General features: G+C 35.0%; 1 protein-coding gene across 1 annotated transcript; it reads right to left on the bottom strand.

Annotated features, from left to right (window-relative positions):
- Positions 1–465: 465 nt before the first annotated feature.
- Positions 466–24,926, bottom strand: LOC140049810 (DNA polymerase alpha catalytic subunit-like). Its single transcript, XM_072094759.1, has 37 exons — positions 24,857–24,926; positions 23,906–24,018; positions 23,522–23,618; positions 22,735–22,812; positions 22,085–22,122; positions 21,512–21,661; positions 21,014–21,063; positions 20,545–20,819; positions 19,676–19,811; positions 19,162–19,352; positions 18,384–18,496; positions 17,926–18,024; positions 17,375–17,449; positions 16,932–17,070; positions 14,394–14,548; positions 13,930–14,014; positions 13,768–13,829; positions 13,148–13,237; positions 12,715–12,831; positions 11,430–11,608; positions 11,090–11,219; positions 10,414–10,530; positions 10,242–10,329; positions 9,631–9,743; positions 9,314–9,463; positions 8,611–8,733; positions 8,272–8,304; positions 7,962–8,143; positions 7,277–7,393; positions 7,022–7,154; positions 6,300–6,431; positions 5,807–5,981; positions 5,159–5,337; positions 4,811–4,933; positions 4,061–4,177; positions 3,484–3,571; positions 466–2,685 (listed from the first exon to the last, which is right to left on the bottom strand). The coding sequence occupies exons 1-37, from the start codon at positions 24,924–24,926 to the stop codon at positions 2,534–2,536; spliced, it is 4,464 nt and encodes a 1,487-aa protein (XP_071950860.1). The 3' UTR covers positions 466–2,533.
- Between the last annotated feature and the right edge of the window lie 998 nt (positions 24,927–25,924).

The raw sequence follows: 25,924 nt of genomic DNA, 5'->3' as shown, positions 1-25,924 counted from the left end.
CCAACAATTTAACATTATTCATTATTATTTCAGATATAGGCCTAGCGGTTCTAGGACACCTACCCCCTAGACAGTTACCCCCCGGATGTTTACCACCCGGACAACTACCCCCTTAGGACAACTACCCCCCGGAAAACTACCCCCTTAGGACAACTACCCCCTTAGGACAACTACCCCCTTAGGACAACTACCCCCTTAGGACAACTATCCCCTTAGGACAACTACCCCCTTAGGACAACTACCCCCCGGACAACTACCCCCCGGACAACTACCCCCCGGACAACCACCCCCCGGACAACCACCCCCTTAGGACAACCACCCCCTTAGGACAACCACCCCCCGGTCAACCAACCCTCGGTCAACCAACCCCCGGTCAACCATCCCCCGGTCAACCGTCCCCCGGTCAACTGTCCCCCGGTCAACTATCCCCCGGTCAACTACCGCCCCCCCCCCCCCATCCAAAAGTAGACAAATATATAGGACCGGTTTCTGTAAAAATGAAATCATCTGTTTTTAACGGGTGTTTCGAAACTAGAGACCCGAGACCAGAGACCTGACACGAGACCCAATACGAAAAGGGAGACCTATATTTGGGTCTCCCTTTTCGTATATTAGGGTCTCCCTTTTCGTATAGTGTGGTCTCTCTTTTCGTATAGTGGGGTCTCCCTTTTCTTATAGTGGGTCTCCCTTTTCGTATATTTGGGTCTCCCATTTTGTATATTTGGGTCTCCCTTTCGTATAATTGGGTCTCCCTTTTCGTATATTTAGGTCTCCCTTTTCGTATATTAGGGTCTCCCTTTTCGTATAGTGGGGTCTCCCTTTTCGTATAGTGGGGTCTCCCTTTTCGTATAGTGGAGTCTCCCCTTTTCGTACGTGGGTCTCCCTTTTCGTATATTTAGGTCTCCCTTTTCGTATTGGGTCTCGGGTCTCTGGTCTCGGGTCTCTAGTTTCGAAACACCCGTTTTTAACCGATTATTCTGTTTAACAGCACGCTAGACCCTAGATGTGCTAGATTTAAAGTACCGTATTTATTGAAAAAACGGGCTGTTTATTGTTTAGGTGGTTTTTAGGTGGACATTTATTGGAAGAAAGTTGTTTATTCAATGGGAGGGGGTATAATCTAATGGAAATAGACGCCGATTATTCCATATGATGGTTCATGGGAGTGACATGGTCACCGTTTATTTGAGGGGAATTTATTTAAAGATCGACGTTTATTCGGTGAGTGAACATTGAGGTCAAATATCAAAAGTGATATTATTCTTCAAGTGTACAAAAATACATATATGACAAATTTGAGACAAAAATTAATTCTTTTAAGACCAGTGGTTATCGAAGCATTGTCCTGACGCAAAAATTATTATTATTATTAGCGAACCCAGTCTTTACAGTAAATACAGGGAGTACTATATAATACGTTCGACTATCCTATGATCATGTGTGACAATCTTCAGTTTATACCAGGCTATATTTATGTTCAATCTTTTACTTTTGTTTACAATAATGAATAGTAATTCGTCAAAGTAACGAATTAAAATATAGTTATTAATTCCTATTATACACTGTTGCAGAGTCAGGTTGTTGAATGGTCTGGGTGGTTAGGGTGTTCTAAAGGGATAGTTTTCTGGGTGGTAATTGTCCGGGGGGTGATTGTTCCTAGGGGTAATTGTCCGGGGGTAGTTGTCCAGGGGGTAGTTGTCCTAAGGGGGTTGTTGTCCGGGGGGTATTTGTCCGGGGGGTAGTTGTCCTAAAGGGGTAGTTGTCCTAAGGGGGTAGTGGTCCAGGTGGTGGTTGTCCGGGGGGTAGTTGTCCGGGGGTAAATGTCCAGGGGGTGAATATCCGGATACGAGGCCTAGCATTAGTATCATTTTTTAACAAATTTCCCCCACACCCCAAACACATAGTTTACATGAAAAAACATCCATGGTATAAGAAATACTACATTTCTATTTTCAAGATTAATCAACACAATTTGATTTAGCCTATTAATTACAATTTATTATATTAGGAGGCTATAAAAAAATGTTGTAACCATTTCCCTCCTACATAATCACACAAGTACAATCCCTAAACCTCAATACATACACTGGTCCCTTCAAAATGCTACATCGACCTAGACTAAGGGGTCGCAAAATACTGCATTACAAAAAATGCAATGAAAATCAAGAAAATATATAGCAAAGGTTTTCAGTGGTATAAAATTATGCTGTATACTTCATGGTTGATGTTTAAATCTTAATACTGTATACTTATTGCATATTATAACACACCATTTTATTGGTTGGTTTAAATGTAATGTACTGTACTATTTTGTATTCATCTCACGACTTGTGAGCGTGCAACTTTTATAATATTATTCAGCCTTCAGTAGGTGTGTTATAAAACAAATATTTGATGTTCAGGTATATTTAACTTGGAATCGCTTTGTAAAATAGAAAGTCTATATTTCTACTGATGAAAATATTATATCAATTCCACTAAAAAATATTCATTATTTGCATACTGAATATTATGATACTGTATATAAATCCCCTCAAACTTTGATTGTAAAGAGATTCTCAAACAATCGACTGAGATTAACCTCAGAGTAACCACTTTGTCGAACAGCGCAATCTGTTGTCTGTAGAAGTCTGTCGTATGCATTTCGTACTTCAAGATTTCTTTCAAAAATTTGTTTAGTCACACCTGTAAAATAATTATAATATTTTAAGTTTCTGTTAGAAAGGTTAGTAGCCTAGTTAATGACTACACTCTGAATAAAGTCACCGAGCAAGAATGTAGACGTTTGGAACAACTGAACAAGGTTGAAAAGGCAGTAGCTGATATTCATTTTTTTTTTTAAACATACTCTATTAAAGATGTATTGAAAAATTTTTTTTTTTTCAATTTTTTTGTCGAATATGCCATTTTAATTTCACTGAATAGTAATCCACTCTGACCAAAAATTTGAAATCGAAAGACAATGTATTTACCTCAAGAAACTGTAATTTAAAGCAAAATATAGAAAAATTGGCTGGTTGGTGACTTTAGTCAGGAGGTAGTCATTTTTGGTTGAATTTGATCATTTATTTTGTCATTTTACATGAGAAAACACAATTTTTTTTGGGTTTTTTTTTACGGAAGGGATTAACTTTATTAAAACTACAAAATAACCTATTTCAATTCCGATTTAATTAATCTTGATTTTTCATGTTTTTGGAGACAATACATCTTTAAATAAAAAAATGTGTGGTTTTTTTTAAGCAATACATTTTGTATAGCCCACATGAGTATTTGTAGTGTATTTCTTTTCTATTTTGTTTCTAGGTTGCCCATTATATAATTCAGTTATGGTTTGTATGTTTATGACAGAAATAAACTTTCTTATATTTTCTCATGTCTTGAGCCTGAAATCCACAAGGTGGAAATCAATGTGTTGAGTTTAGAAGAATACATTTTTTCTCTGTATACAATGTTCATTAACTTAATGAAATAAGTGTTTACCTTTATCCTTGTTCATTTCAAGGGCATGATGAGTATCAAAGATAAATTTGAAATATCTTAGCTGAGTGTAAAGTGCTTTGCTAGTGTACTGAAAAACATATTATTATATTAGAAAAACAAGGTTAGAAATTCATTTCTTTATTCACTAGCAAACCTTTAATTGTAGCTTAAAATAAAGTCGATTTAACTATGTATATTGGCTGCCACAGTCATGGGCACTACTTAGAATACAGGTGGTATAAGAAACTACAAGATTTGAAAATAAAATATATACGATGCACCATCAGTAGTTTCTAATTTTGAAGTGACAGTTTCTAAATTGTTTGTGAATTGTTAATTTTTTTTTTACTTGGTGACATCTTCAGTCAAAGACTGGTCTCATAGAGGGTCCAGTTATGGTCAGTGGCTACCGAAGTAACCCTACTCGTCTCGAAAGATGTACTAGGCTCTTTAAAGTGCACATGAGCTTATCTGAGAAGTTCTAACACCAGAACCATAGAGCGATAGTGCCTTTAACCCTAGTTTAAACAATTGTTATGTAATAAGCTGAATGTTAAAAAGTAATCAGTTAACAAACCTCGGGCTTGAGTAGAGCTCGTTGGCAAACTGAGCATGGAAGGCCATGGCGTTGTGGATTGATGGGAACACATCGTGTACGGTGAGCACATGAGGAATCCTCACACACCAACCAACCCTGGCAAATTAAAACAAAACCACTTTTATTCTTGTATAAACTGCTGTCGATTATTTTTATAATAATAGTAGTAGCAATCATTAGATTCCATATTTACACTCCTGACAAAGACATGTTCAGAACATTGGGAGACTATCTCTTACTCTGTTCAAATAAGATAGACAATTCTTTGTCTCATGCACATGATCAATATATATATCACTGATGAAGGGCTAGTGTTGCCCGAAAGCTCTGCTAACTTTTCTGGCTGTTTACTTTATCGTTTTGATTTAGCTTTTCGCTTTTTATTTTTGTATCTCCATTGAGATCCAGCCACTGTTACCCACAGCATTGTCATTTTTTTCAGTAATTTGCCTTTGAATTTATATATATATATATATATATACACAGAATGAACAACTTTTTGTCCCATACGAAGAACGATGCAACAAAATAAGTATCTTGCCTAAGGATACAAGCAATATGGCAGGCATAGACAGGTTTCAAACCCATGCTATTCTGATATCCCTTGTTAAGCTCTGCCTACACTATCAAATTTAACTTTGGTGTTCTGATGAGAATCAGTGTTTCAACATGGCTGCTCAAAGCACATTAGCAAGACGTAAAAGAATAACGTTACATACAACTACTTACATCATAGTACTTGGCCACACATCTGCGTATCATCACACGTATTTGGTTTTTCATCTGCGCTTCATATTTGTACAGAGGCTTCCCACACTCCTCATTTGAGCATGCTTCTAAACGGCAGGAATTCTTTACAAAATGAAGAAAGAAATTAAGAAATAATTAATCATGATTAGTTACATGCCTTACTAATGGCCTCAAGTTAAAATCCAGTATTCTCCAATCACACTTAAGTGATAAATTTCACTTAAGTAATAATAATAAATAGAAGTTTTTTTTACTTAAAGTGGTATCCACATTTTCAAATTCTAAGTGCAAGTATTTCCCTTAGCCTAAGTGTGATATTACACTTACAGAGCTTGTAATTACAGTATCAATTATATTTTGTTTTTTACAGGCAGGACAGACAAATTTGAATAATTCACAGTCTTTGTATTTCTCTTCATCTGTCATTTGGGCTTCAAAGCCTTCATAAGCATCATGATCAACCTCCTGTTGCCTTAGGGCCTGCTTGTAACCAGAAGGGTCCAGGCCTAGAAAAAAACATATAGAAAAACATGATTAGGTCTTGCATTATAGTTTGGAATAATATAGCTTGTGTTCGCTTATTTTTGTTTGTATGTTCAAATAAATTTAGATTTACATTTGATAAAACTGTAACAGTCAATAGTAGTTGGTTTAGTGACATTTTAAATTGATATTTGAATGCAATCAAAATGTATTTTAGGGTCATTAAAAAGCAGAATACCTCAGGTTTATGCTTTTAGGATTTTTTAGATGAGAAGCCGCACTGCTACCGGGTAGGCCTGAAGGAAAAGTTAAATCACTGCATCTCTCAAAGTCTAGGCCTTAGCATTTTGACACCTGAATTCAGGGGACATGGATGAATGTATTGAAGTATCCAATACACACTATGAAATTGAGCATTATGGCCATCTTTGCCCCATTAGTGCTCCCATAACATTTTGCTCTGCCTCTCTTGGTAGGTAAATAAAGACTCACCCAGACACTCTGCAATATGGGCAGCATCTGTGCCATCAATGGGGTCACATAACCGAGACACTACTGGGTGTACTTGCTGTGATAAATAGTATTTGACATCAATTTTTAAATGACTCTGCTTCTTTGCTTCATCCGGATGGTATGCTCTCTGACTTGCCGGTAATGCTGAGCCATCCTAAATAGAAAAGACAAAAATAAATAAAACTAAAAATGGTTTTTAAACGGTACAATAAAGTAGCAAAAAAAGTTGTTTTTTTTAAACGTTTTTTAGTATAATTCTGGTCATTTTGATACCTTGAAACTCCAGACCCCTAAATATCACACCAGACCCAACCCTTGCTAACTAATTCTTAGCAATCTGGTAGGTGCTATCCCAAGTTGTGTCAAGTTTAAAGTTTATGAATAAGATTCTAGGCAAGGCCTGGTTCACAACAACAATATATTTGAACTGTTCAAGTCAAACTGAAAAAGTTCAGTCTAACTAATAGCTTACCTCACATATGACGTAAGCCACCGTGTCACCAGCTCCTACTTCTTTGCCACCTTGAGAATTCATCCAGAGAGCTACATGGACATGTGGTAGACTTTTCTTGTCTGGATAATCTTTAGGAGATTTTGTTAAACTCTAGAAACAAGATTGTTTAACTGATAATTTAATATATAAATAAATATTTATAAATATTAGTAAAAAGGTTTATCTAGATCTCTGTATAGTAATCAAATATTTATTTGAATATTTATAAATAAGTTGGAGTAACTTAAGATAATAATAATAATATTTATTCGGTCACCAATGAAAAAGGAATGAGAATAGGCTAAAGCCCAAACAGATTCTGCATTCACTCCATACAATACAAACAGTTAAAATATAACCTTATATTAAAAAAAATTAAATTATAGCGGCAAAGACTGCCCTACACACAAATTCATGTTAGGGCATGGTTGATCAGATAGTGGTACAGCAAAGAAAACTATAAATTAGAAACTTTATCAAGGGCAAAACTTTGGGACCCGACATATTGTAATGTACCTTAAATAGTGGTTGGCCAAAATGTTAAAACATATATTTGTCCTTGTCTGTTTCACAGGAAAGTGTCCCTATAATAGAGGTGGGATATTAATGTAATAAATGTCTAAACATATATATTTTAATAACAAATTACAAAATTTCATATATAGTTAATGTTTGTCAAATCATGAATATTTAATACTAACCTTATGTATCTCATACATATGCATAGGTATTTTGTTGTTTTTGACCTTCTCCCCAACATCAATCAGATGTGTGTGGATGTTCTCGACTATGATCTCTCTAGATTCTGCTGATAATATCTGGCCAATGACATAGCTAAATTTAAAGTATAAATATCAAGAATTACTAACAATTAACAGTAAACTTAGAAGATGTCACTATATAAATCATATCCACCAAGTGAACACATTGCACATTAAAAATAAACCCAAACTTACTTTCCAACTTCTTTGGCAATTCCACTCCAATCTCTCCTCACAATATCAAGACCTTTTAATTCTTGTGTTGTCGTCAATTTTCCATCTGCAGATTTTTGAACAGCGAGGGCAGCATACCTGATAAAAACACGTAATGTTATTTTGAATAAAAACAATTGTTTGGATCTATCAGGAAGTCGTTAAAAAAATGTTTAAAATATTGCTTTCAGTACAGGCATGGATTCTACAAAACGATGTAGTTGCAATGTGAGTGAGTTAACCAATAATAAACGACAGTTCGGATAATCAATCAGGTTGTGATTTGTCAAATCATTTGCGTTGCACTTACGCCCTTGTGTTACGCTTATGTACCTGCATTGCACTTATGTACCTGCGTTGCACTTACGTACCTGCGTTGCGCTTGCGTACCTGCGTTGCGCTTACGTACCTGCGTTGCGCTTACGTACCTGCGTTGCGCTTACGTACCTGCGTTGCGCTTACGTACCTGCGTTGCACTTACGTACCTGCGTTGCGCTTACGTACCTGCGTTGCGCTTACGTACCTGCGTTGCACTTACGTACCTGCGTTGCACTTACGTACCTGCGTTGCACTTACGTTCCTGCGTTGCACTTACGTACCTGCGTTGCACTTATGTTCCTGCATTGTGCTTAGGACACTGGTCAAGTTTCAAAAAATAAATACTTACTTTTTCTTCTTTAGTAAGAGCATAGATTTAAATACTCCATCTATGTCAATTTCAAGGAGTCTGTATAGTTTGTTGACCTCATTTTTCACTTTGTTGCCCAGCTTGTAGACTTCATCTATATCATTTGTATTCGTGTTGATCATGATTGAATCGGTATCACCGTAAATTACATCAAGATTCATCTAATACAAATACATAAATAATACATATACAAATAAAATAAGAATTAACAATCCACTAAAAATAATTATTATTACTAGTACTGTTTCACACACATTTGAAACAGAGGCTTTTTAAAATACTGCAATACCTTCTCCACCAGCTCCTTTGTCTTCATAAGAATCTATAAAACAAAACAAAAATAATTTTCAGTCAATTAATTAAAAATTATAGAAACTTTTTATTTTTATTGATGTATTAATAGTAACGTATCAATGTGCATCAGGGTTAAAAAATATACTAATTTTCCAAAGTCCAATGTTCTAGTCATTTTGAAATTGAAAGTTTCCTAATAAGGCAAATGGCTAAAAAATAGTAAAATAAATAAATAATAAATACTACTACCTGATTTAAAAAAGTACACTAGATTTAAATGTTAATGCCACAAACACATTGAAAATGATTACAAATATGAAAAGAAACTATTTACCTCACGACCTTTACCCGTAACCATGGCAGCCAGTGGCTTTGCATAAAATCTAGAATGAGAAAATCCCAGGCAACCATACATACTATTGGCCGTGAGCTTTAGAGCCTTCTGCCTGATGTCATACTGAAAAAAAAGAAACATGTATGAACATCACATGATTTTTATAAATGAGAATACTGTTTTGTTCCTATACATTTTAAATCTACTTGTTTTACTGTTTAAAAACATTAAATTTCACACCTACAATGTCAGCAACTAGAAATAAAGATTACAAACAATACAAAAAAAAATCAATAAACTCTAGGATTTTTTTAACTTCGCTGTACGGTATCTAGAATTTGCCAAAACATTGCTGAGAGATCTAATAATAGGTCTATCTGATCTATATGTCAGTAACACATCCTAAACCTAAATGCTTACAACAACTTCCTTACAGGTTTTCTAAGTAACAAGCAAGCAATATTTACAAGGTAGATATATCTTCTTTCCCAATGGATGCTGTAGGCTGTCCAATGAAAGTCAAACTTAGTATAAACATGGAGCAATGTGTTGCTCCATGGTATAAAGGTGTTTCCACTGAGCACTGATACCATCAGATCATTTATGTTACCATTAAAAACACCGGATGCATAACAACTTTAGGACATATCTTTATATATAAAACCAGCACAATTGTTATTGCTAAATACGCAAATCAATTTACCTGAACTTTGAGATCGTTACTAATATTCTTGTCTTTCATTAATGATTTAACTTGCCGCCGACGTTCAACAAGTTTACGAATTTCAGTTGGAAGGATTCCTGGTTCCAAATTAGCTGGAGGGGGTTCTGGAAACCAATCTTCATCATCAGCCTAAAAGAAAAAAATAAGGCTCTTAAAATAATAAAATGACTAGAAATTAAAATGAGACAGAACCAGAAAGTTAAGGAATCAAAAATGTTGATCCAAACTGTTTTTTTGTTTTAAATAATTTAATTATATTTTTTTATGCAATTCTGATCCACAAAGGTTTACTGTACCTGTGATTCTGGTGGCGTACGATCAATTGTTGTAAAGCAAATATTATACTCTTGTATGATAGATGGATACAGACTGTTGAAATCCAATAATAAGATATACTTATCATAAAAACCTGTAAAAGAAATAAGAAAATATTAATCTTTAGTGGAGTGAAACTAGCTGGTACGATGGCCATCTTCAACTACAAAGCTTTACGCTTTATCTAGGTCTGAACAAACACTTAATTAGTTCGTAAGGGAATTCTTTGAGATAAAGACCAAATTTACACTTCCGATTAGGTCCTGGGTCACTCCATGATCAGCTCTAGATTACATTGTTTGGGTCCGATCCAGTGTGTTTACACTTACAGTCCAAACCATTGTTAACAATTTACAGCACGAGTCAGCCCAAACAGTACCTTGAGAGGCAGCCCAGGTCAACATCCACCACAGATGGCCGACCTTACTGAGTATTAAACTTATCGATTGCCGACTCAGAGCCAGCTCAAATTTTGAGCGTAAATAGGGGTCTTAGTTTTAGCGAGTTTATTTATTTTGTGAAAAGGACTGCCACAAATCAATTTTAATAATCACAACAAATGACATTTTCAAGATCGACTGTTAAAACTTGCCTTTTTTTGGGTCTAACACAAGCCCACCAGAATAAGCTGGTTTCTTGCGTCCTTTTTTAGGTTGTGCAATTTCTTCATCATTTTCCTGCTGTAAGTAGAAAAAAATGTTAGAAAATGCATAAGGTTAGTTCAGTTGTTAAAAATACTTATGTTTCACTTCAAAACTACTTACCACTGGTTGAACCTTCTTCTTAAATGATTTATCAGGGTATATGAAACCTTTCTCATGGAATGCATGTAAAAGTAGGTATTCATTCCTCTCAGATCTTCCACCCATTAATGTCCTTGACTGTAAACATACAAAAATGTAAATGTATAAATGATAAATGTTTACGTATGAGAAAAATAATTCACGAGTTGACCACGATTTTATTCAGCAGCTTGGAATACTCCGTATGAGTTAATATCAGTAGTGTTAGGGTTTAAAGCCGCTTTTTCCACTAGATGAATTTGTTTGCGCGAATCCAACGTTTTGAAGAAAAATTGGCTACTCTCTTTCCACTTACTGAGTGAATAGCTGTGACATTCATGTTCCTCGCGTGGCTGCTGAGCTTTTCGCTCCGCATGAGTGCTCAGAAAAGCGTCATAGCTCTTTTCCTGAGCTCTGATTGGTTGCGCACTATTTCGCTTAGTAAAAATTAGAAACAATTCGAACTAGTAAATTTCACTGTAGCAAAAAATCAAAGGATTTAGAATTTGTCGCAGAAAGAAGTATGACAGACAGAAACTCGAATACGCATGCACATAGCATGACGCTTTTAAATCGCGCGAACAAATTCGGGTAGTGAAAAATCAGCTAAAGGATACTAAATTTGACTATGGTTAGAGGGCTTCATTTTATTCCTTACCATGACATTTCCACATATCGTGGTGATCTGAAGGGACAACGGTAAAACATTCAGTTCACACATGATGCGTAGAATTAACGATGCATCGACCCAGGTCTGCTCTACAAGGTACATTAACTGCTTGGAAGATCTATAAAAAATAAGATATATATTTAAATGATTTATGCCTGGTGTATGTTATTGGCATGGTTAATTTATAATTTTGCTTTTGTAAATATTGGAAAACCCCTCCTTTGGGATACTCCTATTTAGGGAACACTTTCCTGTGAAACGGTATGGTAAACTCCTATCCAGGGGATATTTCTGTTTCATAGTAGGGACTCTCCTGTACTCTACTCACGTGTACATGTTCTTGATTTCCTCAAAAGGAATTTCTCTTCGACTTTCTTTCAGTATAGAACTTGACAATTCTGTAAGCTCATAGCTTTTGCACCTGACTAGCTCCTTGGCAGATATCTTAACATCACAAACCATACGTCCACATGTGGCATTCTTTTCAGCAAATCCGGATCTTCCAGTCTAATGTATACAAAATAAATAAGTAAATTATGGCAATATAGAAAATTTATTATGTATTACACACTGCAGTACAGTATTACTTATTATGGCTATGTTGTTTGGTTATTATTAATTTCAGTAATGCAAATTGTGAATATTTATTTATTGGTCTTCTTTCAATGTTTATTGTGTATGTGATTGTACTGCTATTTCAATGTTTATTGTGTATGTGATTGTACTGCTATTTCAATGTTTATTGTGTATGTGATTGTACTGCTATTTCAATGTTTATTGTGTATGTGATTGTACTGCTATTTCAATGTTTATTGTGTATGTGATTGTACTGCTATTTCAATGTTTATTGTGTATGTGATTGTACTGCTATTTCAATGTTTATTGTGTATGTGATTGTACTGCTATTTCAATGTTTATTGTGTATGTGATTGTACTGCTATTTCAATGTTTATTGTGTATGTGATTGTACTGCTATTTCAATGTTTATTGTGTATGTGATTGTACTGCTATTTCAATGTTTATTGTGTATGTGATTGTACTGCTATTTCAATGTTTATTGTGTACGTGATTGTACTGCTATTTCAATGTTTATTGTGTATGTGATTGTACTGCTATTTCAATGTTTATTGTGTATGTGATTGTACTGCTATTTCAATGTTTATTGTGTATGTGATTGTACTGCTATTTTTCATTTTGTTCTTTCAAAAAAACATTCTTAATATTTGTATGCTTTTATGATGAAAAATAAAGATTAATTGATTGGCATGTGTATTACTGTACATATTTTAAAAAACAAAAATAGGTGAGGGTTTGCGTTTTAAATCTAATATCGACTAAAGTAACATCTAAACCCCATCGGAGCCAAGCAACTTATAAAATCATCTATCAATTGTATTGTATCTCTTTATGTGTATCATAAAACTCAATCAACAAACTATAACCAAATTTTATAGATAGTTACAATTAAAAGAATAAATAGGAAATTAATTGGACCTTTCTGGTCAAAAGTTGCATGAATGAATGCCTTATTTTTATTTCGTATACTGACAACAATACTAATGACCTTGAGATGACGTACTCCTACTTACACATCCTAGATACATTGTACTTACAGATAGCTTTGGCATTGCTTGTCTTCTTAGTCTTCCAATTCTTGACCACTGAGGGACTTTGCATGTATTGATTCGATGAAGCAGAACATCTAGGTCAAAGCTGAAAATGTCATGCCCCTGGATAAAACATAAATAGATTTCTTTATTACTTCACTTTCAGAGCGGAAATGGGTGTTGAATTGTTTGTTTGATGCTGTTTTACGTATATAATTACTGCAATTCAGCTTCAGTAGTTATAATATTATACAAATAATGAATATTTATGAGTACAATCGTCACTCAACAGACAAAATTGCAACTGGAGATCATTCCCTCATAGATTTTATTTCGCCTCTAAAGCTCTGTACACTATCAAATTAATATGACAAAAAAAAGTATGATGTGCCCAAATATGGTAATAAACACATTGCTCATATTTAGCATGCATACTTACCACAATAACATCAGGATCCATGCGATGAACCATAGCTAGGAAATAGCCCAACAGAGCACGCTCAGTTGGCATCATTTCACACTTGGAATCCTAAAAAACAAACACATAAGCACAGTAACAATTAAAATTTGGTTCTATTTGTATGTGTATAAATCATGTCTAATATCTATTAGTACTTGCATTTGAACTAAATTCAAGACAAAATCAAACAACTGGAAGGTCTACTAATATAATGAATGAATAATGATTTCGTGAAGATCAGAACGCTGTTGACTTGCACCTTTTTAACAACATTCTTCTCCCCTAAGAGTCATGTCAGAAGATGTACTAGGTTCTTTAATGTGCACACAAGCATTTTGTGTACACTGGACCTATGGTTTATACTTCTTATCCGAGAAGACTCGTTCTACTGAACCACCAGAACCATGGAGCGAGTAAGCCTCAAACCCTTGCCGTAAGGCAATGGATTACTGTTCCACTTTCTGAAGTCTGGCCACTCACAAACTACAGAAGAACCTTCAGGACCCAACAAAGGTTTCTCTTGATACGTGTGCATCCTCTAAATAGCAGTTGGCTACTGTCAGTTTTAACAAATATATTTCTGCTTGTCAAGTACTTACAGATCGTTTTACAACATCTTGGAAGTCAAATGGAAATATACAATCACTTGGTTTTCCAATGGCTACATAAGAAAATAAATGGTAAAACTTAGTTTTGTATACAAATTCTAAAAATTATCTTATTATATTATTATTATATAAGAGGAATAAATCAAAGTTTACCGCAAAAATGTTGTTGAAACGGAGGGTTTGGAGGTGCTTTGTGGATGTGATACTCATGGTGCACTAGCCCAGCAATGGCTATTACCTGGAAAAAAATGGAAATCCATAACATATTTAGTATAGACTCACAGAGTCTGTTGACAAAACTAGTACAATACACACATGGAAAATGCCACACACAAGACATACTGTATTAATTCAAAACACTGCAAGTGTATGATTTTACATCATATTGGTAATCTTCCAATATAAAATCATATACATTTCTTTCTAACAATGAATATAATGACAACATGAGAAGAAACTGAATGCAACACCAAATATTATGAAGCAACAGGAGCATAACAATGTACATGTGCAGCAATTCAGAGATTGGAGTCATGATGGTAGCTATCACAACACAAATTTGTTCATAAGCTTGCACAGGATGCATGTTACTTGTTAGTTTATATAGGTTGTGTTACCTCATTTTGATGCGTTTTTGTATTCAACACTGTTCGAAGGCTTATTGTCATGACAACCAATGGTGGTGGAGTGATGTCCTTGACAACAGTCACATGATCAGTTCTGGTAACAAACGCTTCTACCTTGCACCATGTTATTGGTTTAGGGGAAAGCTCTGAAAGATTCATTTAAAATAGTATCAATGTCATTTTTTTTCTCCTTTTTTAGCATATTCTATCAGGGCCTGTACATAATTATTTACCCATGTAAGTTCGGATCTACCCACTAAAGTTAGCAATACAAACTTTTAGATTTGAGTGAACGTGCAAGAAGTTATATTGATATGTATTTCATTCATAATAAACCTTACGTTTCAAGGCTTCGTAACAATTGATAAAGTCTAGATGAAACGCAATTTAAAATGAATGGTTTACTATCAATTAACTACATATGAATATACTAATCGAAACGAGAGGAAAATGTTTTTACTATGTGCATGAAGTTCACATACACATGGGTTGTAGACTAGTGTTACTCGTCTACAGACATATGAACGTTTACATTAAGCAGACATTTACATTTACAGGCCAGTAAACGTGACCTTGGGATCTGACCGTGCAATCTCTAGTAGCACTAGTGGAGCTATTCCACCACTAGGCCGGTTAGGCGTCATCTACAAATTATTTCAGACCACAGAGACGCGTCTGAAAACTTGCAACCCATCAGACGCGTCTGTCCAATGCTGAACCTCATTAACGATCTATTATGAATATTCATGAGCTACCCAATCGCGGCGAAGACGCGTCTGTGTGATTAAAACCCGTCTTCGCTGTTAGTAGGTAAAACAATAGAAAACGCGTCTGAGTGATTAAAACCCGTCTGTATTGCTTGTATGGTGAAACAACATTGGTATCATTTCACAGAACCAACAAATCTGAGACTAGGCCTAGGTTATCCTAATTTGGACGGAAATTCGCCGATGAGACGACATCGGGCCTGTGGACCTCAGCTCATGCAGAGAGAGAAAGAAAGTCTAGGCTAGCCTAGTTTCGGCGGCCTACACTAGGCCTCCTAGCCTAGGCCTATAAATTATTTAACGCTCCTACCTTGGGTTAGCGAATTATAAAAACAATGACGCCTAGGCTAGAATATGAAAATAAATATATATTCCATATTAAGATTTAACATAGGCCGTTTAAAATGATTATGACATGTGTAAAGAAAAAGGCTCGACCAGAATTTGGAGGGGAAAAAACATGTGAGCAGTTTAGAGCTAGAGAGAGAGTATTATGTTTCATGTCATGTGACACAAAATCCAGGTACACTATCTTAATTACTGTTTTATCGTCGTCAGACGGCAGCCACCAGAGTATCGCGTTTCATGCCATGTGCCCAAAAAAACTAGGTCTGTATTTATTACGGTCTTCTGTCGGCAGTCTTTTTGAGCGAAATGTTGTTCTGATACTATATTTAGAATGAATTGTTTACGATCTTTTTTTCTCGGCATCGTTCTGGATGGACTGGACGTTTGCTATAATATGTTTATTAGTTGGCCTGTTCGTTGAGGTTCACCTGTGTTGGATCGCGTGTCTCTACGTTTACATCGTGGGAAATTTATATTTATATTCGCCGTTGAGTAGGTAAACACGCACGAAGGAAACGATTACGATTAAAAAATATTATATTATATTTACAACTTGGTCCTCCGCCAGTTAAATTTAACACATTAATTTCACACCTTACTTCACTAAGAACATCGTAGTGTTGTTTATTTAGGTTACGAACTCCCTACGAAGTTCAGAATGTAGTTCATTGAAAGTTGTTTATTGAGGTTACGAAGCCAAACAATGGAACCTACGAAGCCAACAACGTAGCCTACGATCAAGCTACTTCGTAGGTAAAGTTGCAGTATTTTCTTTCTGTACTGTCTGTAGGTCAATAGTTTGAGTGATTCCATGTTCCAAAAGTTAACTTTAACGTTTTTGCATGTGGTAAATTCACTCTTTACCACAAGAAAAATAAAATCGCAAAAAATAAAAGGTCGCGAATAAATAGAAACGAAAATTTGCGCTTTACATACTCTGTCGGCGGTAAAAGGGTATACCTGTACTGATTTGTTTGTCTTACTGCCGGTTGTAAATAATAATTTAATATCACACGCTCTCAATGAATTCACTTGTATGTAGCGCATTTAACACCAGTACACAGTATAACAATGTGCAGTCAGCCGTATATAGGGGTGGGGCCATAGTCGAACATGCATATTGGCGTCTAGACGCAGCCAAATCAGACGGGTTTTGAGACGCGTTTTTGGGTAAACAATAGAAAACGCGTCTGGACGCTGATTTGTGGTCTGAAATAATTTGTAGATGACGCCTTATAGTAAACAGGGCTTAGGCCTGGGCTTGATCTTTAATGTTCTGAATGAAGGCTGGTGTCCTAGTGATAAGACACGGGTCATAACCTGTAGTTTTAAACTTTCAATGGGCCAAAACTTACAGCAGGGTAAATACACAATTTTAGCACCAATATTTCTTTTCATTTTGTTTGCAACTTACGTGGCATCTTGACATCTAGCCAACATGGACCCTGGATCTTACGTTCCATCAGCAATATCTCACAGCATGATGTGTTGGTTCCAAACACAGTACTAAATGTATCCCCAGTAAGGTCTGAAGGCAGCTGAGGCAAGTCAGCCTGAAGAAAAAAAAAATTTTATATGGATTGGATGGAGATGTTATATAGATTGATAAATATTAAGAAAAAAATGTGTTTTTTCACATCCGAACATACAAATTACTAATTCCATTGATGCTAAATTGAAAGAAAAATCAGGCCTACTGATGGGTTTCGCACCCTGGCCTAACATTAGGGGAAGCTGGGCATTAATTTAATGTGTCAATAATGTGTAAGGATAGCACAGCGAGGGTCTCATTATGACTAGTTGTAATAATAATAGTGTTTACCATGGTTTCACTAGTTAAATAAAATCTAAACTTACTGCATATCTGACCTCCAGATACTCAGACTCAGCTGGTACATCATGTTGCTCAAAACAATATTTCTTTGTGACTTTCTAAATAGAGAATACATAAAAACTATGTCATTTTATAATATAAATTCACAGGGATGGAGAAACTTCACCATCTGGAAATTAAATTAGGAACAATAAAAATGAGGAAATCTGTGAAAATGGGAAAAAGCAGTACAAATCAGGATTCAAATCTGGAACCTTCCGTATGATGTCCTATCATTTTATAATAATATATGTATTGTTTAGAGCTTACAGAAAAAATTAATTTGATTTGCTTACCTTAAGTGAAATAAGGAGGCAAAGAGTATTACTTGTATAGGCTGCCTCTACTCAAAGTTTTTATGTGCGAGTCATATGTTCATTTAAAAATGTTGAGTGTTGGACAATGTAGTAAGGTAGAGAACTCCATGTGTTTATGATACATATATCAAAGAAAGAAGCTCTACCAAAGAAGTCACTCTCATTTATAAATTCTGATTTCAACTCAAATAATAAACAATGGAAAAAAATAAACTCACTCGACATTTAAACTTCATAAGTTTGAATCTCTCTGAAACCCTACTATTAACTTCTTCATAAACATCACGGAAACCAACTGGTTCATTTGTTCGTAGATTCTACAAAAACAGAAGACAAAAAAATGAAACTGTTATGTCTGCACATTAGTAATAACATATCAAATATATACATGCAATCTCTCAAAACCAGACACCCGTGGGACCATCTAAAATGTTTGGTTTTGTCCAACATAAGTTTATCCAGCCCAGGCCGACATGTACCGGTTTGAGACTAGCTTTTCAAATTTTATGACTGTAACTTATTTTGTTAAAAAAATAGTTCAATGATAAATAAATATACATTTTGAAAGTATCTTATCATTTCTCGCATCGTCATTGAACCCGTTTTTGTTGTGTAGTCTTACAACCACTTCACTGAGCTCGATCTACCAAACTAATCTATGACAATGTTTACTCACAGTTTCTCGAGGCAGAAGGAACACCTGTCTCTCAATGTTCTTAACAGGAACACAGCAGCTAACATGAGTTTTGGCAGAATCAATCCAAACTTTACCAAAAAGGTACACAACACCTGATATAAACATAAAGATATTTATACTTCATTTTCATATTGCTTTGATAAAGAGACGAAATGTAAGGAAAACGTTATTTAAACTGTTGTATACAGGGGAAACACCTCAGGGAATACCCCCATTAACAGGACACTTTCCTGTGAAACTAATGAGTGGAGATATATTTGTTTTAGAACACAAACTTTGTTTGGTCCCTTAATAGGAGTTCTACTGTAGTACAGTTAAACCCTCCAAAAACCAAATCTGTTTTTTTTTACTAGTGCATTCAAAATACCAGACATTTGATGAGGGCATGTGGCGCAGAGTGTTGGACGTTGGACTACTGATCATGAGACCGAGGTTCGAATCCAACTCTCGCTGCATTGCTTGTATCCTTAGGCAAGATACTTTACTTATGTTTGCCTCTCTCCACCCAGGTGTATAAATGGGTACCCGGATAGATCAAGACACAACTTTGCGCTGATTACTAGCTGCATTATGGAAGTATGTTTCCATATGTTTTTGATCCAAAAAATGACTGGGGTAATAATGTTCAGCGCTAAGAGAAGCTTGCTTGTAGAGCGCTATATAAGAATGAACTATTATAATTATTATTATTATAAATTAAGCCATTACAATTAGCCTAATAAAATTCAAACATAATGCATAATCATAACATGCATACCTGGTTGCTTATAAGGATCCTCATAACTATCGAACCAATAAAACCGCAATACTTGCTCCCCTTCCTCATTCTTTGTGAGGGGTAAACTGGATGTATCAATTTGAACGCCATCTGCTGGGTATTTCTTGATCTCATTCACCTGACCTTTGATAGTCTCCCATCCAGTAGATGCTAAAGCTTCAACATCGTATCTAAAGTTACAAAAACAACATGAGAAAAAAAAATAAAATATCAACAAATTGTTTATTATTATTAAATTACAATTGTGTTGCTGTGTCTCACACCTCTACTGGACTGTGATGATTGAAAATTGTGTCTGGCATAAACATTCTTTATTTACTTTAAGTTAAAGCTAAATAAGGAATTTCCATTTTAGGCGTACCGTATGGCATCAGTGTACAGTATGCATGATGACGCTTCCTGGATCTAAACCTGATTTGAATTGGTTTGTACCTGATTGTCTGTTGAACTGTAAATATGTGATGGCAATTTAATATCAAAAACAAAATCTTACTCTGGCATTTTTTCTTCATCTTTTTTGACTTCCATTTCTTCTTTAACTTGTATTTCTTGTTTCTGAATTTCATCCTCAAAGTTATCGGGTATGTCATCATCTTCTTCATCCAATAAAGCCATATCAGCATCGGCAACTAAATAGAAGATTGTTATATCAAAAATGTTTAACAGTTAAGGAAATTGCTATCATGTGAAACAAGGTCAATTTCTATGTGAATTTCTGCGAATGGTAAAAGATTACTAGAGTGGTTTCTAGGTATTACACTTTGGTAAACTTTACTGGTATCTATGGGTTTGTACATGGGAATTGGATTTACACTGCAATTGTTAGAAGGAATAGGTTTAATTCTTGAAACTAAGGAAAAAGTCTTAAAATTTCAGAAGCCCTCTAAGTTTACAATTGCATGAAATTAGATGACAGATGCGCTAAAAAGTTTAGCCCAATGCGGTTACATATTCTGGATCAGAGGGTGTCTGCTTAAGAGAAGTCCAATTGGAAAAATTCGTGAAACAATGTAATGAAAAAGTCTTAAAATTTCAGAGGCCCTCTAAGTTTACAATTGCATGAAATTAGATGACAGATGTGCTAAAAAGTTTAGCCCAATGCGGTTACATATTTTGGATCAGAGGGTGTCTGCTTAGGAGAGGTCCAATTGGAAAAAAATTACTGAATATGATCGGGTATAGCCCAGTGGGTCTGGTTCCAAAATGTGTTGAAAATTAGGGTCAGATTATACTCAGACTAATCAATAAATGATTTACTAGAGTATTGTGTCTGAATTTAGTCTGAATTAGATGGGACTATACTCATCAAACATGGGATTATACTCGGTCATATACGGTAGCAAGTTATTCATCCCCACCAACCTTCCTCCTCATCATTGTTCATGACAATCTCTGCATCCTCCACCTCATAGTCATTCTCCGTTTCCTCTTTCACTTCAATTACATGTTCGGTTAATCTTGGTTTCTTAGCCGGCTTTTGACTGGAATAATCTTTATTGAAAGTGCTCATTAATTTCTTTGGAGGCGCCAATTCCTGCACCATTTGACGAGGCCGCATCATTGGGGTATTTGGTTTTTTAGGAGTTTTATTGCTAAATGGATTTCGAGGTGTGTTGTTGCGTGGTGTATTACCATGGCTGGGAAAAAAAAACAAAAAACTATTACATAAATTGTTTTATAAACTATCATCTTTTAAACTTTTTATTTAAAACTATCAATACGAATTCCCATAATATATTATTGAATCACCAATAATTCAAATAGGTGTTAAAAGAACAATATTATTTTACTTATACGAATGAGAAAAGAATAAAATAAAAAAAAACCTAACCTTCGAACTTTGCGTTTCATTGACAATGGTTTGACAGCAATATCACCAGCCTGAAAAAAAAAAAATTAAAATTAATGTAAATGATTGTAAAGCAATTAGCCATTGTAAGGTTACCACTGGACTACATGCTGTTTGGAAGAACTGTAGACTAGGTGGAAGTCATACAGTCTGGTGAAGGAACATTAGGCTGGTTAGGAAAAGTATAAGCTTGAGTGGAGAACTTTAGGCTAAGTTAAAGAACTTTTGATGACTTTTAGGCTAATTGGAAGAATCTTAAGCCTGGTGAAAGAAATTAGGTTGGTTTAAAGTAGTATAAGCTGGGCTAGAGAAAATTTAAAGAACTCTAGGCTTAATGATAACTTTTAGGCTAGTTGGAAGAATATTAAGCATGCTAAAAAAACTTTAGGTTGGTTGAAAAAACTTTTGGAGCTTTGCTGGAAAATTCTTTGATCTGGGAAACTCTCAGAATTAAATCAAAAAATAATTCATTTCACATACTGATTTTCCAAGGTCATTCATAATTTCATCTAACAGGTCATCGTTTCCAATCTTAGCATCTTTGTCAGATTTTTTGCTCTTCGCTCCAGCAGCAGCAAACATTGACATGATGTTATTGGCAGGTTTCACACTAACAGCCTTCTTGACATTCTAAAAGAAAACCACAAAATAAGTGTAATGAATACAAAATAAAACACTTAACGCTTATATCCTGCCTGAAAGAGAGTAAGCTGAAAATATTAAATATTATGAAAAGGAAGAATAGGTACTATGATACCAACACATGTGAGGCAAGCAACTTAAAAATAGGCGACGAATGACCATAATCAAGAAGGAACATCATAGATTAGTGCTATGGTCCACATCCAGAAATTAGAACAGGTATGCTACGTTTAAGCTTTAGACATTACCATTCCAAAAGGCTATAGATGTTTATTCAGAATGAAATTCCGCATATGCCACACTTTTCCTTCTTTAAAATCAAATGGAAAATATACTGCTATATAATCATGTTGTAAAAAATGATAAAGCCATTGGCCAAATATATTGTCACAATATAAAAAAAATACTTACTGGTTTGGAGGTAAACTTCTTTTTCTTATTTTTATTCTCTAAAAAATGATGTGAAAATTCATTAAGTTTTTTTTTTTATAATATACCTTAAACTTAAAAATGTATTATATTGATGTAGAACAAAATTGAGAGTGTGTTGCTGAGTGGTTAAGACAGTGGAACCGTAATCCATGGCCTTATGAAAAGGGTTCGAGGCTCACTCGATCCCTAGTTCTGGTGATACAACAAGTTTTCTCAGATAAGGACTATAAACTGCAGGTCCAATGTACATAAGTACATTTTAATAAATCTTGTACATCTTTTGCGACGAGTAGGGAGTTACCCCACACAGCCACTATCATGAAAAGACAAATGAGTGCTAGAATTGGTAGCACTGACATGACATGACCCTTAGGAGAGAAGCATGTAGTTGAAAAGGGTAAAATCTAAGGCTACAGAGCAATTATCGTTGGATCGAATGGCCCTAATACAAATTGGAATATTATATATTAACTATGCAATTATGTGACAATTAGCACAGACATATTGTTCTTCGTTTCTTTCACTTAAATAAATAAAAGAATCCTTCTTCAGTTTATTGTTTTGTTATTGTTAAATGCTTGGCATTATGTTTCAACTAAATTATTATATAATTATCAAAAACTTAATACCTGCAGTAACATCATCTTCATCTCCAAGCAAGTCATCATCAAATATTTCACGTCCATCTTCCACATAACCTGCTCCATCTGTGCGTTAAACAAAAGATGTTAACAATATAGATCTTTGAGAAAACATTAGGCAGCTCTCCTTTTTTTTAATTTACACACCATCCAACTAGCTAATAACAGGATGGAAAGCTTGGTTTCCACTTGGACGTAACACAAGCCCAAACCGTAAGTAATTTGACCAATCATAACACGATTGATCATCATCAACTCACAGACGTTGTGCTTAAGTGGGAACCAAGCTTAAATACTGGATAGGATTGAAAAGGACTCAAGGACTCTGGGATAGGTAATCAAGCAAATCAACCACGAAGCCACAGTTAACAAGGAGTTGGTGTAGGCAAAGGAGTGACATTTTCAAGCTGGATCATTTGTGTAGTTTTTAAAAGTAGTAGCACTTTTAGGCATGGTGGTCAACACTACAGGCAAGGTACTGTGATGATGAATATGCTAGTTAAATAGCCTTAGCTGAAGCTCAAGAATAATTTAAGTAAAGCACAGTTGGAAGTTGAGAGAGGGTGTGCTGCAGGAGGGGCTGAGGGAAAAAGGACAAAAAGTAAAATGTAGTCAGATTCTTGGAAAAATATAATACCACTGAAAATCTGGTGTTGGACATGTTTGATCATATTAATGTCCACTACACCATTCTTTTTACAGGGTTTATTATTTAACTCATGACGGGCCTGTAAAACCTCACAAGTAAATTGAAATAAAATATTTATTATCATACTATCATCGACAATCCAGTCGTCATCCTGGCGGTTTCTTACAACATCAGAATATTCATTTTCATCGACAACATCATATACATTCTGAATTTCTTCAACCTGATAAAAAAATGACACAAACCAGGTAAGTAGTAGGCATGATATACAATAAAATACACAAATTGGAACTAGTCTAATGCACTTGTCAATTGTATGACTGACTTTACTTTGTTGGGTGTGTTTTTCTCCCGACATTTCACACTATGCAAACCTGGTTACAAGTTGTTACATTTTGCAGATGTGAAAAGGGTATTAGAGTATTCCTAGTTTTCAATTCAAATTCTTGATTTATCAATTTTATTTTGAAATTTTCAATTTGATTTATTAAAAATATCTTAAACATAAACCTCATATTTTATTTTTTCTCCTTTCTTGATTCGCTTCAATTGTTCTAATGCTGCAAGGCGTCCACTTTTTCCTTTAGGATTTGATCTTCTTGACCGTCGAGCTGCAAGAGAATCTAGGAAAAATATTAAATGTATCTCCTAGCATAATTAATAAAGATTGATTGATTTTATTGTTGTGACTGAATCATGATTTTATAAATTATTTTCACCAACAACATCTGAAAAAGCCTAGGCCCTAGAATAAATTGTGAAGCAACTAACTAGGCCTAGCTAGCCTAGGCCTAGTCTAGGACTAGGCCTAACCTACTTACTAGTTTAGTTTAGTTTAGTTATAATGGGAAAGTTTAGGCGATGTGCCTTTTTAAACCCCATATCAACTACATTGTGTCGATGCGATTCTTGAAGGTATTAGCGGTCTCAGAATTGACAACGTCGGCTGGTAAACTGTTCCAATGGTTTATTACTCGTTGCGAGAAGGTATGTCTTCTACAGTTCAATCCTTTATGGAAAGTAGGCTTGAAAAATCTCAGGTGATGCCCTCGAGTAATTCTGCTAATGTTACTTCTCATTTGGAAAAAGTCATCCTTGGCTAGGCCTACACCCTCTAGCTAAATACTAGCTAGAGGCATAGAATAAGTTTAGTTAGGCCTAGGCCTAGATATAGTATTAATTACCTTTAGTAGAAGCAGGTATAGGCTACTAGGCCGTCAAGCCAGGTAAGCCTCTTCACTTAGGCCTAGATTAAGTGAGGCTTCCTATCCCACCTAACATATCTAGGCCACCCCTACCAACAGCAGCAGTACCTGCGCTAGCTAGCCTCCTTCCTAACTAGCTAGCCTACATGAGACGGTGACAATCTCTGCTGTTAGGCATAGCTTAGGCGGCGAGGCCATGATACTAATAATGCATTATTATTGAATTATTCATACTGTATGATAACTTATATTTTACCTCCTTGACTTTCAGATACTTGAGAAGAAGGTTCTTCTGTTGCTGTTTCCATTTTGTCGCCACCGATCATGTTTTCTCGAATTGCGCGCGAATACAAAAGGTCAAAGTTTGTTGTTGGAACAAACCATTTATAACAAGTTCAACAATTTTACTTTTTAGTTGTTTTGAGTTTAGTTGTTTTTTACGGATGTTCATCATTTAATGTTGTTTCATATTATTCTGTGTAATAGGCCTACGTTCCAAAAGGGAACTCAAGGAAATTTGAAGCCAGAAACTGATTATTCTTTTCTTTGAAAGGATAATTCTAAATTATAGTTTAGTTTGTTCAATTAGGCCTGGATTTTTTGTCGGCTTGTATGTTTAAAAGGCCTCTAGGCCTACAGTATTTAACAATTTTGCTAGTTGAGAAAATCATGCTTTAGCAAATATAATGTCATTCAGTGTGAATACAGATAATAAATGCATTAAATTAAATGTAATTAAAATGTATTATATAAATAACACATATTTTAAAAAACGGAGTCTGTGGCGAACTGTACTGACGTATTTCTGTATCGATAATAAACAAAAAGTACTACATACATATGCAGATTGTAATTTATGCCGGTCCTCAACCTATTTTATTTATTTAATTATAATATAATAGTTAATGCCCGACTAGCCATACGTAATTGTAGGTTCCATGTATTTTAAGGTGCTGACCAATTGCTATTCAGGAAGACTAAAACAACGGTAATTTTACTTCCCTTTTCAGACAAAAAATTGATCTTATCTCAAAAGACATTGAATATAAATATTAATTGCATATTATTAATTAATTAACAATTAATTATTATAAATTAAAGCCGACGGCGGTACATCAAAGGCATAATGATATTACTTGGGGAATTATACCCTATCATGCTATCCCGGGCGTAAATAATAATGATCTCCATTCGTACTGTGCTGCGCTATACGACCGTTATTAATCCGATAACAAAGTTTTTTATAAATAATTATATAAAAAAATATTATTTATTAATTAATTACCTACTTCTTAGAACAGCCTATAGTATAGGGCCAAATTTA

This window comes from Antedon mediterranea, chromosome 5 (assembly GCF_964355755.1).
Source record: "Antedon mediterranea chromosome 5, ecAntMedi1.1, whole genome shotgun sequence".
Classification (NCBI taxonomy): Eukaryota; Metazoa; Echinodermata; class Crinoidea; order Comatulida; family Antedonidae; genus Antedon; species Antedon mediterranea.
The sequence above is the reverse complement of the archived record's forward strand: the minus strand, read 5'-3'. Positions and strand labels throughout refer to the sequence as shown.

Excerpts from the sequence above, each read along its gene's own strand:
- LOC140049810 (XM_072094759.1), bottom strand. The coding sequence starts at position 24,926 with ATGATCGGTGGCGACAAAATGGAAACAGCAACAGAAGAACCTTCTTCT. Across the intron at positions 21,662-22,084 it reads AGAAGTTTACCTCCAAACCA|AATGTCAAGAAGGCTGTTAG; the intron begins GTAAGTATTTTT and ends GTTTTCTTTTAG. Across the intron at positions 18,025-18,383 it reads TCCTTCTGCCTCGAGAAACT|AATCTACGAACAAATGAACC; the intron begins GTGAGTAAACAT and ends CTGTTTTTGTAG.